The following is a 12,440-nucleotide window of genomic DNA, read 5'->3' on the forward strand; positions in this document are numbered from 1 at the left end:
AATACAAATACATATTCATAATTTTGGTACATCCCATTCTTCGCTTCATGTGCTAATCACTCCAAAAGCTATTAAGCATGCGTAGTTTGTCCCTTGAAATGGGTCAGTGGTCCCTTTCATGGGGAGGGGTCCCAAAATGAAGAAGTAAATGAAGTCTGCCTCGTTCTGACCTTTCTACCTTTTCAATGCAGATATGACAAATGAACTCTTGGTAGAACTCCCATTCCTTGTCTTCAATTGGTTTCAGAACAGAGGAGGCCCACAATTGACTTATGTTCCTAAAGCTATTTGTCAGTTTGTATATTCTTCATTATAAACCCAGCTAACTCAACATTGTGCTGACAAGCAATCAATTATTAGTTAACTACTAATTCCTAACTTCATCAAGGCCTACTCATTTATTTTAATTAACTATAGTAAGGCTTATTTCTAACTAAAATCTTAGCTCCTCTAAAATCTCTAAATTCCTGAAAGTTTACGTTTCAGTATGTGTGTGTGCGTGCATGTGTTAGCCTGTTTGTGCTTGTCTTGGTCTGCGTGTGCATGTGCACGAGTGTATGTGTGTGTACACATGGACACGTGTGTCAATGTGCGTGTGCATGTGAACATTAGTGTGTAGATAAGTGCGTGTTTTAGTGTGTGATTATGTGTGATAGTGTGTGGGCATATGCACGTTAGGGTGTGTAGAAGTGTAGGGTATGTGTGTAGCTGTGTGGAAGGGTGTGCATGTCGGTGTGTGTGTTAGGTGTGTGGGTGCACAGGGACACGTGCTCATTGGTGTGTGCGGGAGCAGCACGTGTGTACCTGTTTGTGTAAATGTTCTGTGTGTGAACGCATGTGAGTGCGGTGTGTGCCTGCGGTGTGTGCCCGCGCCTCCCCAGCGCCGGCAGCTCCCGGGCCCCGCCGCCGGGTCCCGCCCCTCGCCCCTCCCCGGCCCGTCCGGCCCCTCCCGGGCACGCCCGGCGGGGCGGGGCGGGCGCTCGGCGGGTGCTGCCGGTGTCGGCGGGCGCGGGCGGCGCGGGGCGCTCGGGGGGCGCCGCCGCATGGCGCGGGCCGGGGCCGGGGCCGGGGCCGGGGCCGGGGCCGGGGCCGGGGCCGGGGCCGGGGCCGGGTGCTGCCCCGGCGCGGCGCCTCCAGCAGCGCAGCGATCGGCCCCGCGGCGGCGGGGGCAGCGCGGCGGGGCGATGGCGGAGCTGTAGCAGCCGCGGGGCCGGTGCGGACGGCGGGCGATGGCGGCGGCACGGCTGCGGGTGGCCCTGTGGGTGCTGTGGCATTTTGGAGTGGGCGGTCGCGGGTTGGAGCTGGCGGGACTGGAGGGCCCGCGGGGCCGCGCGGCGCGGTGCCAGCCCGTGGACATCCCGATGTGCCGGGGTATCGGGTACAACCTGACCCGCATGCCCAACCTGCTGGGGCACGAGAGCCAGCGTGAGGCCGCCCTGAAGCTGCACGAGTTCGCCCCGCTGGTGGAGTACGGCTGCCACGTTCACCTGCGCTTCTTCCTCTGCTCTCTCTACGCGCCTATGTGCACCGATCAGGTGAGTGCCAGCATCCCTGCCTGCCGCCCCATGTGTGAGCAGGCCCGCCACAAGTGCGTCCCCATCATGGAACAGTTCAATTTCGGCTGGCCTGAGTCACTTGACTGTGGCAGGTTGCCCACCAAGAATGACCCCAATGCCCTCTGCATGGAGGCCCCTGAAAACGCCTCAGCTGCCGAGCCGCACAAGGGACAGGGTATGCTGCCTGTGGCCCCCCGGCCTTGGCCACCTGGCACCGCTACCGAGGGGCAGGGACCCAATGGGCTGGGGGCTTGCAACAATCCTGAGAAGTTCCAGTACGTAGAGAAGAGCCTCTCGTGCGCACCCAGGTGCTCCCCTGGGGTGGACGTGTACTGGTCCCGGGAGGACAAGGACTTCGCCTTCATCTGGATGGCTGTCTGGTCCACCCTCTGCTTCGTCTCCACTGCCTTCACTGTCCTCACTTTTCTGCTCGACCCCCACCGTTTCCAGTACCCTGAGAGGCCCATCATTTTCCTCTCCATGTGCTACAATGTCTACTCTGTGGCCTTCATCATCCGCTCTGTGGCTGGAGCTGAGAACATTGCCTGTGACCGGGAGAACAGTGAGCTCTACATCATACAGGAGGGGCTGGAGAGCACAGGCTGCACCATTGTCTTCCTCATCCTCTACTATTTTGGCATGGCTAGCTCGCTCTGGTGGGTTGTCCTCACCCTCACCTGGTTCCTGGCTGCCGGGAAGAAGTGGGGACATGAGGCCATCGAGGCCCACAGCAGCTACTTCCACATGGCCGCCTGGGGCATCCCAGCCATGAAGACCATTGTTATCCTCACCATGCGGAAGGTGGCAGGGGATGAGCTCACCGGGCTGTGCTATGTGGGGAGCATGGACATCAGTGCCCTGACCGGCTTTGTCCTCATCCCCCTCTCCTGCTACCTGGTCATTGGCACTTCCTTCATCCTCACTGGCTTCGTTGCCCTCTTCCATATCCGGAAGATCATGAAGACGGGTGGCACTAACACAGAGAAGCTGGAGAAGCTGATGGTGAAGATTGGGGTCTTCTCCATCCTCTACACTGTCCCAGCCACTTGTGTCATTGTGTGCTACTTCTATGAGCGGCTGAATATGGATTACTGGATGCTGCGGGCACTGGAGCGCGGCTGCCTACGCCTGCCCGGCCGCCGTGCCACCGACTGCTCCCTTGAGACCTCGGTGCCCACCGTGGCTGTCTTTATGCTAAAGATTTTCATGTCACTGGTGGTGGGCATCACCAGTGGGGTGTGGGTGTGGAGCTCTAAAACGCTGCAGACCTGGCAGAGCCTGTGCAACAGGCGGCTGGGCATGAGGACGCGGAGCAAGCCCTGCAGTGGGGTCAGCTGTGGCGGGGGACACTGCCACTACAAAGCTCCTGCAGTCATGCTGCACATGACCAAGACAGACCCGTACCTGGACAACCCGACTCACGTCTAGAGATGGGGGCTGACCCCCACATCGGGAGAAGTGGCCCCACGGGTAAGGGGCAGGGGCAGGGGCAAGGGCTGTGTGGTGGCAGGAGGGACACTCCCAGGTTTAGAGGGGCGAGGCTGCAGGACCCCCCAGCACCACTTACTGACAAGTAGCCGCTTTTTCCTAGAGGTTGTTTTGTTGTTGCTCTTGACAAATCCAGTGACTCTTCTAACGCTTTATTTGGGGGATGGTGGGGATCGGACAGGGAGAGGAATAATCCATCCATGTTTATTTAATTCTGTAATTTATTTTAAATTTTTTTTTGATCATTAGCTGCAAGGAATGGAAAAAACAATAAACCCTGGATGTGTTATTTGATCCAAGCCTGGTGCTGTTTGCAGGGATTCCAGGGGGTCAAGAGCTCCCCCATGGGACCCCACCCCAGTTTGGGGGCTTTCATGTTGGGCCAGGCCATGCCAGGCCATGCTGGGGTGCCTCTGTCTCTGGCAAGAGCATAGTGCTGGCAAGTGCCACCATCCAGTTCCCCTCTGTGGCTTCCCTGGGGCCAGTTCTGTCCCCTCCTTGGCAAGGAGGGGGAGGAAGAGGAGGAGGAGGGTTTTCCTGTGCTGTGACACGAATCATCTTTTCCACTCCATGCTCTGAAGGTGATTTGTGTCGGTGCCATTGGCTGCTGGAGCCTTGGTGCCAGGCTGAGGGGCTTTGAGGGGGCAGGCCAGGAGCCAGGGAGATGGGCTGGGGACACGGGACCTTGGGGCAGAGAGGGCTCAGCTTTGATGTCCCCTGCAGAAGCCCGAGGTGTGGGTAATGGAAACTTCTGGACAGCTTTATTTATCTCCTGCTCTGATTACAATCCCAGCTCGCTTTCCCCATTGTCTGGAGAGAAATTCAAGTTTAAGCTGGTGCTGGTGGGGCTGGCAGAGGGAGCTGGGGCTGGTGGGCACAGGGTGGGCAGGAGTGTGGCTCTGCAGGGGCTCAAAGGGGGGAGAAGTGCCTACCCTTCCCCAAGACATCCTGAGGGGCTGGCAGGGGCCAGCTCGTCTCTGCAGGGGTTTGGTGGGGCTGTTTTGCCTGGCTGGCCCCAGGGATGTGCCAGGGATTCCCAGTGCTAGGGAAGAGAAGTAGGCAGGTGGCTGTGGCAGGGGGATAGGCAACACAATGCCTGTGACAAGCAGGATCTGTAGGGGCAACATAACTCTAGTGATGCTTAACTTGTTCATCATCTAATTTAGCCAGCCTGCAGGCTGGGCAGATCTGGACCCCAGGAAGGGTCTACCCGTGTCCAGGGAGCAACAATCCAGCAACAGACCCTCTCTCCAACACTCAACCTGGCATCCACTGCTCACCCCAACAGCCCTTGGCCCCCATTTGATGAAGCCTTCAGGGTCTAGACTACCAAACTGGCTGGAGGACAGGGGCAAGAGCCCCCCCCGCTATGGCTGGAGTGGGGGCAAGGCCTCATCCACCCCTTTGTGTTGCTGTGATGGTGGGACCAGTGAAGCACCTTTAGTCTCCTCCCTGACACCACTGGGATGCCAGGAAGGCAGGAGAAGTTGGGTCACTGAGCTGAGAAAAGCCTTTTCCTCCTCCAGGAGCTGGTGTGGTGGACAAGGTGTGAAGGAACCCCCAGTGGGTATTGCTGGGAGGGCACCGAGGGTCTCTCAACAGATCTGTGTGCCCCTGGCTGTGCTGGTGGGCATCCAGCCCTTTCCCCAGGCTGGTGGTGATGATGGTGCTAGGGCAGGGACCCTACCTGGCCCCAGAACTGGTGGGCTGCAGCCTCTGGAGCTCCCTTGGCTGCCACAGGAAGGTTTGTTTTGGGTAGAGAAGAGGGCCGTGACCTGAGGCAGGAAAGTAAATATTGGCTGTGGGACGGGCTCCAAAGTTCAGCTGGGGAGCTGGGCATAGCTCTAGGCAGGGACTGCCTGGGAAGGGGGCACAGAGCCACACGTTCTCCCTGTGTTCTGCCGTGGGTGCCAGGCCCTGAGCCAGTTTGGTTCACCCTGTGTGCCAGGCATGCAGCCCAGCGCTGGTGCCTGGCTGGCGGCACCCCTGGGGACAGGCTGCCCTTGAGCACCCAGTGCTTGCCAAGGAGCAGCTGCCTCCGGAGTGCTCACCCAGATAACCTGTCCCAACAGGCCCCAGCTATCGGGGCCCACCACTGCCCGCTATCGGCCCCAGCAGCCCGGCTGGCTCCACTGGAGGTTCCCAGTCCTGAGAGCCGAGCATAGCCAGGACACAGCTCCACAGAGCCTGCTGCAAAGCGGAGCTGTCACATGCAAGGGCTGGCCAAGGGACACTGCTGGCTCCTAGTCACAGCTTCTTACCACCCTGTGCTGTGGGGCTCGGCTCCCTCTGTACACGCCCCCTGCCCAAACTCACCCCTGCATTCCATCGCCATCCTGCTCACAGCAGCCCCAAGGAGACCAAACACCTGCCTCCAATAAACCCCCAGCAAGCAACAAGTAGGGCTCAGCAGTGCCCAGGCCCCACAGGGAAGTGTCTGGCTTGGGATGGCTGTGGAGGGCGAGTTGGGGCTGCCAGCTTGGCGTGAACAGGACCAGGACATTCTGAGGTCCCTGAGGTCCTGGTCCAGCTCAGCATGGAGAAATGGAGTCTTGTCACTCTTGGCATTTGCTGAGCCATGGAGTTTATCCACCCTCACATAGATAGACTCTCCCTCCAGGTTTGAGTAGCAAAAGAAAAGCCACTGTGCTCTGGGAATTTGCTAAAACCTCCATTACCCAGAATATTAATTAATGATCAAGAATTAAGCCACGAGGAAACGCAGGGGGCCAAAGTTGGGTCTTGTTTTCCTCAGGCCACGCTGGAACTCCAGCTATCATAGGAGCTCCCAGGGTCTGTTGAAGGCAGCAGGTGCAGCAGGGCTGATGATGGTGATAGCAGGGCTCTGGCTGCCCGCCAAGCCCCCACATTGCCCTGCCAGGTGTGAGGACAGCTATTTATAAGCCTGCACAGGACATTGATGCCATGGAGGGGCTGCTATAAAAAACAAATCTCCAAAAAGGTCTTAGAGCAGATGCTGCTGCAAGATCTCCACACTGAGGCCTGGAAATATCCAGGAGTCACTCAGATTCACCCAGGTCCTGTTGCACAGCCAGCAAGCCAAACCACCTCCTGTGGAGAGAAGTTTCTCCAGGGAAAAAAGCATCAGCCCATTGCTGAGAGCCTTCAAGCTGTCAAACCCATTAGAATTTCCCTGCCCAGCAGTATGGGGCCTGGCTGGAACACTCCCAGCTCAGATCCAGAGTGAGGAGCAGGATGAAGACACCCAGGAGCCCTTGTTGTCCCAGCAGAAACAAGTAAAGCTTCGGCCAAACCCTTTGTGTCACAGCTGTGGTCATGAGCATTGGCACGTCACTGCTTCAGTGTGCTGCCCTTGGAGCTCCAAGTGTCCCTACTGGGTTGCTGGAGATCAGGACAGCAGCCTGGGACACAGCAGCAATAATCCTTACTGCAAGCATGGCTTGGGTTGCAAAACACACCCCAACATAAGGGAAGAGGCTTTGGGGGTAGTCAGGCCATGCTAGGGCAAAAGAGCAGAGACATCCCAGCTCACCATCACCTGGAGGTAGCCCCTCCAGGGGTACCCTGCATGGAACAGGAGGACAAGTGTCACACTGGAACCCTGTAGGGGACAAGGGACAAAGACTGCTCCCCACTCCAGGGGCACGCAGAGCATAGCTCTGTTCCTTGTCCCGGGGGAAGGCAGCAACAGACTAGCACCATCCCGGAAGCTGAGCTGATCCTGACTCACCATTCCTTTACACCAGAGCTCCATTTGTGCTCCAGAGATGTCTGGTGGTGGCTCTAGGAAGGCAGAGGAGAGCCATATCAGACAATCCCACACCAACAAAGGGACCAACAAAGAACTCACACAAGTCACATTTACAAACACAAGTACGTAATGTTTATTCTTAAGTTTCCAATTTATTACAAGTACAGCCCTTTACAGAAACCCCTTCCCCCCAAATGACACTGATTTTTAGAAAACGTGCAGTTCCAAAGGTTCCACTGTGGAGGACCTGCAGGAAGTGTTCTCTAGGAAACAAGACAAAACAGCCTCTGAAGGGATGTGTGAGATACAAATGTCAGCACTATTCTGTGGGGCAGGGATTGAGGCTGAGGAGAGGGAAGGGGCTGGAAACTTGCCTCATCTGCAATCGTAGACAGTCCAGAACTGAAAACAAGCACCTGTTAAAAAAACCCCAAAACTAAAACATTCACAAAACTAGGGTGCAATTTGTAACGGATGATTCTTTTCTCCTCAAATCCAAGAGCTACAACAGCTGCTTCTGCTTTTTTCTTACAAAACCAGTACTGAACAGCCCAATGGCCCATTTGTTCCACAAGAAACAATTCTGGGATAAGATGTTCAAGCCCTGATTGTATCATCCAAACCTGTCATGATGGAGAGGAAGAGAGAATGAGAAAACAAATCCTCTTCTTAGGGAAAAGTCAGCATCTGGGACAGCAAGAGCTGGTCCTGGGCCATGGCACAGGATCTTCCTCTCCCTCCACAAAGTCCCCTGATGTTAACTCCTGCTACTTACTGGTAGGAAAATGAGTTTTAAAGAGGAGGAAAACAAAAAGCAAACACCATTTTATATAAACTGTACATGTGCCAAAGCAAGACAAGGGTATCTTACAGGTGTTCTTTGTACAAGATCAAAGCTAGAAACAAGCCACTTTCAACTAAAAAATTAATTTAAAAAGTAACAGCTGCTCCCCTAGCCTTGGAGCTCTCCTTGGGCTGCGCAGACACCCACACTCTCCAGTTTGCTGCTGGCACTCCAAAGGGCTGCATGACTGCATGCAGGTCCAAGTGAGCAGGGAGCTTCCTCTTGGCATATACAGGTGGGGAGCTGAGCTCAGAGCCTTCCTTGCACTGAGACCTCCAGGGATTGCTTCCCAAGGAGAGGGGAAAGCAGGAGCACCTCAGAGCAGTGGTGTTGGGATGCTGGTAAAAACCAGACCGCAGTACACCTAAGTGCTTGCTTGCCCCACACAGCCTGGAACTGGGGCTCAGAATTAACACCATAATTATATATAGGCAAGCCTGAGTAGCCCATTGGCCTGATGGCACCCAGTCCTTCTGTGGAGCAACACGATCCCCCCCCTGCACCAGCTTGAGGCTGGTGTGCTCGCATGATTGGCATCAAACGGTCCCACCATGCTTTGGCTGCTTGCAGAGGCAAGGAAGCAATTTATTCCAGGAAACCAGCAGTGCCCGAGCTGGAGCAGGCTGGTATTTCTCTGCCCAGCCAAGCTTGGCCAGGCCCTCCCCTTGCCCTCCCACCTTCCCTTCCCGTCAGGACAGACTTATGAAGAGCTTTATAGATTTTGGAGGAAGCATTAAGTCATCATCACTCAATGGATGACCAAATACTTGAGGAAATTGCAGAAAAATTAAAAATAGGATGGGCCCAAGGGAAGGCTGGATTAATAGAGAAGTGCCCCCGCTGCTTCTCAACTCCCTCCAGACACCCCATCCAACTGCCTGGCAGGACCAGAAGGCCTGCTCCAGTTCTGGCTCTCCTCCTAGCCTCCCCATCCCTCATTTCTTCCTTTTCCGCCCCCGGGAATGTTCAAGAGGCTCTGACTCACTGTCCCCTTCCTGCTCCTCCAGTCCCTGGCACCTGGCAGAGAGCTTCCTGCGTTTCCTGCGTGCATACGTGTGGCCTGGCAGGTGTTTGTGCACCATGTCAATCAAACACTGCTCTGTCTTCTCCAGGCAAGACAGTACATGACTCCCGTTCTGGTTGTAGCGCTCGGCATTGGAGAACACCTGCTTCATGTCAGAGAGGAACTCCTGCACAGAGCGGTAATTGCCACAAGAGCACTTGCTCTGCATCGTCTGGAAGTCCATGGGGTTGCTGATGACCTCAAAGTAGTCTTCAGCTTCCTCCGTGGTCACTGGCTCCCTGCCAAAGGAAGGGCCACAGGGATAGAAGGGAATGCCGACCCTGGCACCACTGCAGAGAAGTGTGGTCCCACCACCCCTTCCCCCCTGTGGCACCCCTGACCTGCAGCCCCACAGTGGTGCAACAAGCCCAAGCAATACTTCTACAGTGTTACAGATACATCAGACAGGAAAGGGAAGCACAGGAGCCCAGGGGGCTGGTTCAGGCATAGGGAATGTCCACACCTTCCCTCGATCACAGCACCTCCTTCAGTGCTCCATAAATCCTGGGGGCAATAGAGAACATCTACCTCCTGCATCAGCCCCTTGTCTGCCACCTCAGAAGGGCACCACATCTTTAGTCCAGCAGAAGACTGAGAACATGGTGGTTCTTCTGAAGCAGCTTCTTCCCAGGTAAGACTTGCATTTGGAGCCCTATGTCTCCCAGGTAGATCTGGCAGGACTGCACAACAGCCAGCCCACATCCCCACACCGCCTGTGGCGAGTCCTGCCCACAGAGGAGGAAGATGCCACTTGCCCTCACCTGAAGGGCCAGCTGAAGCGGTACTTGATCAGCTTGCTGAGGATTTCCTCACACTTCTGCAGCTCAAGGTTCTGGCGACGCGCTGTCCTCTTCGTCTGAAGGACCTGCCCACACAAAGGGTGTTGGTAAAAGGAGGGAACTGCTGCAGGCTTTGGGGTTCAGCTAACAGCCCTGAGGCCAAAAGGAGCTAGTTCTTAGCACAGCCAGGACATTTCTTCCCTCTGAACATGGTGAGAGGCTGGCACTGGCTGCCCAGAGGAGCTGTGGCTGCCCCATCCCTGGAAGTATTCATTGACAGCTCGGACAGAGCTTGGCACAAGCTGGTCCAGTGGTGCCAAGCCCTGCACATGGCAGAGGGGTTGGAATGAGATGCATTTAGGACCTCTTCTAAGCCAGGCCATTCTGTGATTATGACATACAGCAGCTGCTTGGGTTCAGGACAGCAGCCCCACTCAGGAGCTTGATGGCAACAGCTCACAAACTGCCCAGCTCTCCTCTGGTAGCAGGTGGCTTTTTCAAAATAAGTTCAAAGACAATATGGCCACAACAAGCAGGCAAAAAATAAATGCCAGCAAATGAGAGAATATGAATTCCCTCTCCCTGCCTTCTCTTGAACTTGCAGTGGGCAGCACCTGAGGCAGACGGAGAAGCATTTGTGCTGCTGTTCTGCCCTGGCAGAGCTGACTGTGCCATTTCAAATCCCAGGGAGCAGCTGGTGCCCCGAGCACTGCCGTCCCCGTGCAGGCTCAGCACAAGGTCACTCATGTGCCCCGAGACTCCGAACAGGTCACACCCAGCATGGGTGCATCCTCATAGATTCTGCAGCACAGCTCATGGGACATCACTGCTGAGGAAATACTGAATGACAGGAAAGCTCCACAGCAGAGGGTACTCACTATTGTGACCCAGCTCCAGTCTCTTCCCAGGACAAATGATAAATCATGGCAAAGTCCTCTTCTCTGAGCCAGTGTGCTGTTCAAGTAAGATTTTCCCCACTGGAATATCCCTCTGTGCTAGCTGTGGCTGTCAATGCTGGGCTTGCTTGCCCTTCAGTGTCTAACACAGACCACTAAACACAGTCCCTCAGAGCCCACAGCCCATGACCAAGGAGAGTGACCGGCACACCAGCACCACTAGTGCTGGTCATGCCACAGATGGCTGATCTGCAGGACGCTGTGACGTGGCTGTGGGGCTGGAGTATCCTCACGTATGCCCTATGGCTTGGTGCTCCCCAGAGTCAGTCGCTGTAGCTCCCCCCACGCAGCACGCACAGACTGCGCTGTGCAGGAGCCTATGGCTTTATTCTTTAAATATCAAGTGAAACCTAAACCAGCCAAATTATATCCTGGAAGTTGGGGAGTGACCATACAGACAACAACTGTCATAAAATGGCCAAGGCTGGGGAGCAAGGGTCCAGCATTGCTGGCATTCCCTGGCCATCCAGGACTCCCTCACTTCCCCCACCTCTCTGCAGAGACATATGGATACTATTTAAAACCCTTTAACAAGCTGCAGGCTGCCGGCTGCTCAAGGGGACAATGTGTGAAATCGGCTGGGGAGGGATGCCTGGCATATCTGGGCTCTGTCTGCTGTAGGCCCTTAAGGATATGTATCTTTTGTTAACCCAGCCCAATCCGGGCTTCCACTAGGATTCAGAGCATTTCTCTATGAAGGGAAGGGAGGAAGCATGCCACCTGTTTGATATATAACCCACAATGTGAACAGTCTCCAGGGAGAAATTTGACTCTTACCAGCTCATCGATGTCTGCACCGTTGACAGGTGCCGTGCGCTGCCGGGGTCCCCGCACAGTATGCAGCGTCTGCTTCTTCCTCTGGTGCCTTCCCTGCCTCAAGGAGTACATGGAGCCCTGCTTGCCCCGGGCTGCCTTCCTGGGCCTCACTGAAACATATAAGCCATGGGCTTAGAGGCCTGGGTGCACCTGGAAGCAGACAACTACCCTTTGCCTTCCATGCTAGGCTGAGCCTCACTCAGGCTGGTGAGCTCAGGGACCACCCAGCTTCATCTCAGCTACATTCTCACACTTTCTGCAGAGGGGATCTGTGGGTCATCACTGCCTGCCTGAAGAGGCCATGGCTAGCAACACCCTGCTGCTAAAAGGGTACTCACACACAGCAGATCCTCAAGTTCCTGGATCATCCACTGCAGGTTACAGCAAACCCTTAGTGCCTGCAGCACTAAGAGACCCCCATGCATCAAGGCTTGAGGGAAAGACAGGAAAGCAATGCAAGCACAGACAGTGGTCTCAAACAGCAACATACCCTCTGAAAGCACTGGAAGCAGAAACCTTGAGTTTCCTCAGTTTCCTGCTGCCCCTTTGCTCCTCACAGTTTTGGGGATGGGTCTTTTTCCAAGTGGCCCACACAGTGTGATAAGCCCCTCTGAGAAGGGAACCGTGGGCAGGGGGAGTGTCAAATTACTGCAGCTGGGAGCTGCTCTATGTGCCACAAGTGGGAAACAATGGGATTTTATTCCCTAAGACTTGGGGCTGCCACATTACATCCTACAGAAATGCACTTGCCTGTGTGAGTCTGACTCTCAGAGCTCCACACTGGTGGCAATGCAAGCATGCTGACGCACTCCCTTGTCTTAAATTTCTCCCATGACCCCTCTGTACAAGGAGAATGTGTTTGCCATCCTAAGTCAAAGCCCTTCCACCTGATCCCAAGTCCTTGAGCTGTATCCAGCACACTGGAAACCTCAGCTGCAGTCTCTGACCCAGCCCTGTCCCATAAATCATCATGCTGGGCGTGCGGCGAGGCAGCAGGACGTCCACCTGCTGTCGCTCCACTTGTGTGTCAAGCGTGCAGCACGTGCTAAATGTCTGACAATCCAACACTCTAGGTTAGATCCCTCAGGATAAACGCCTTGAGGATCAATGTGATTTCTCTATTAAAACAAAAGTTTTCCATGGTGACCTTTCCATGTTAATGCTCTCTAAAGCCAGGGGTTGCATTTAGCACTTTATTTTTAGTG

At 55.2% G+C, this 12,440-nt stretch overlaps 2 protein-coding genes across 6 annotated transcripts in view; one reads left to right on the top strand and one right to left on the bottom strand.

The window, feature by feature from the left end:
* Window positions 1-1,140: 1,140 nt before the first annotated feature.
* On the top strand, window positions 1,141-3,338 carry FZD9 (frizzled class receptor 9). The gene has a single exon (XM_021540377.4). The coding sequence runs from the start codon at window positions 1,230-1,232 to the stop codon at window positions 2,982-2,984; it is 1,755 nt and encodes a 584-aa protein (XP_021396052.1). The 5' UTR covers window positions 1,141-1,229; the 3' UTR covers window positions 2,985-3,338.
* Window positions 3,339-6,886: 3,548 nt separating this feature from the next.
* The window catches only part of BAZ1B (bromodomain adjacent to zinc finger domain 1B), a 43,488-nt gene continuing 37,934 nt past the window's right edge, over window positions 6,887-12,440 (bottom strand). For all 5 annotated transcript variants that reach the window (XM_021540375.2, XM_085557674.1, XM_085557677.1 and 2 more), the window contains 3 exons: window positions 11,197-11,345; window positions 9,446-9,549; window positions 6,887-8,923 (listed from right to left, as the gene is read on the bottom strand). In XM_021540375.2, the coding sequence (XP_021396050.1) occupies window positions 8,557-8,923; window positions 9,446-9,549; window positions 11,197-11,345 (620 nt within the window). In that variant the 3' untranslated portion in view covers window positions 6,887-8,556. The remainder of the gene's footprint in view (window positions 8,924-9,445; window positions 9,550-11,196; window positions 11,346-12,440) is intronic.

This window comes from Lonchura striata, chromosome 19 (genome assembly GCF_050655825.1).
Source record: "Lonchura striata isolate lonStrDom1 chromosome 19, ASM5065582v1, whole genome shotgun sequence".
NCBI lineage: Eukaryota > Metazoa > Chordata > Aves > Passeriformes > Estrildidae > Lonchura > Lonchura striata.

Bases quoted from the DNA above. Each gene is read 5' to 3' on its own strand.
- FZD9 (XM_021540377.4), top strand. From the start codon at position 1,230: ATGGCGGCGGCACGGCTGCGGGTGGCCCTGTGGGTGCTGTGGCATTTT.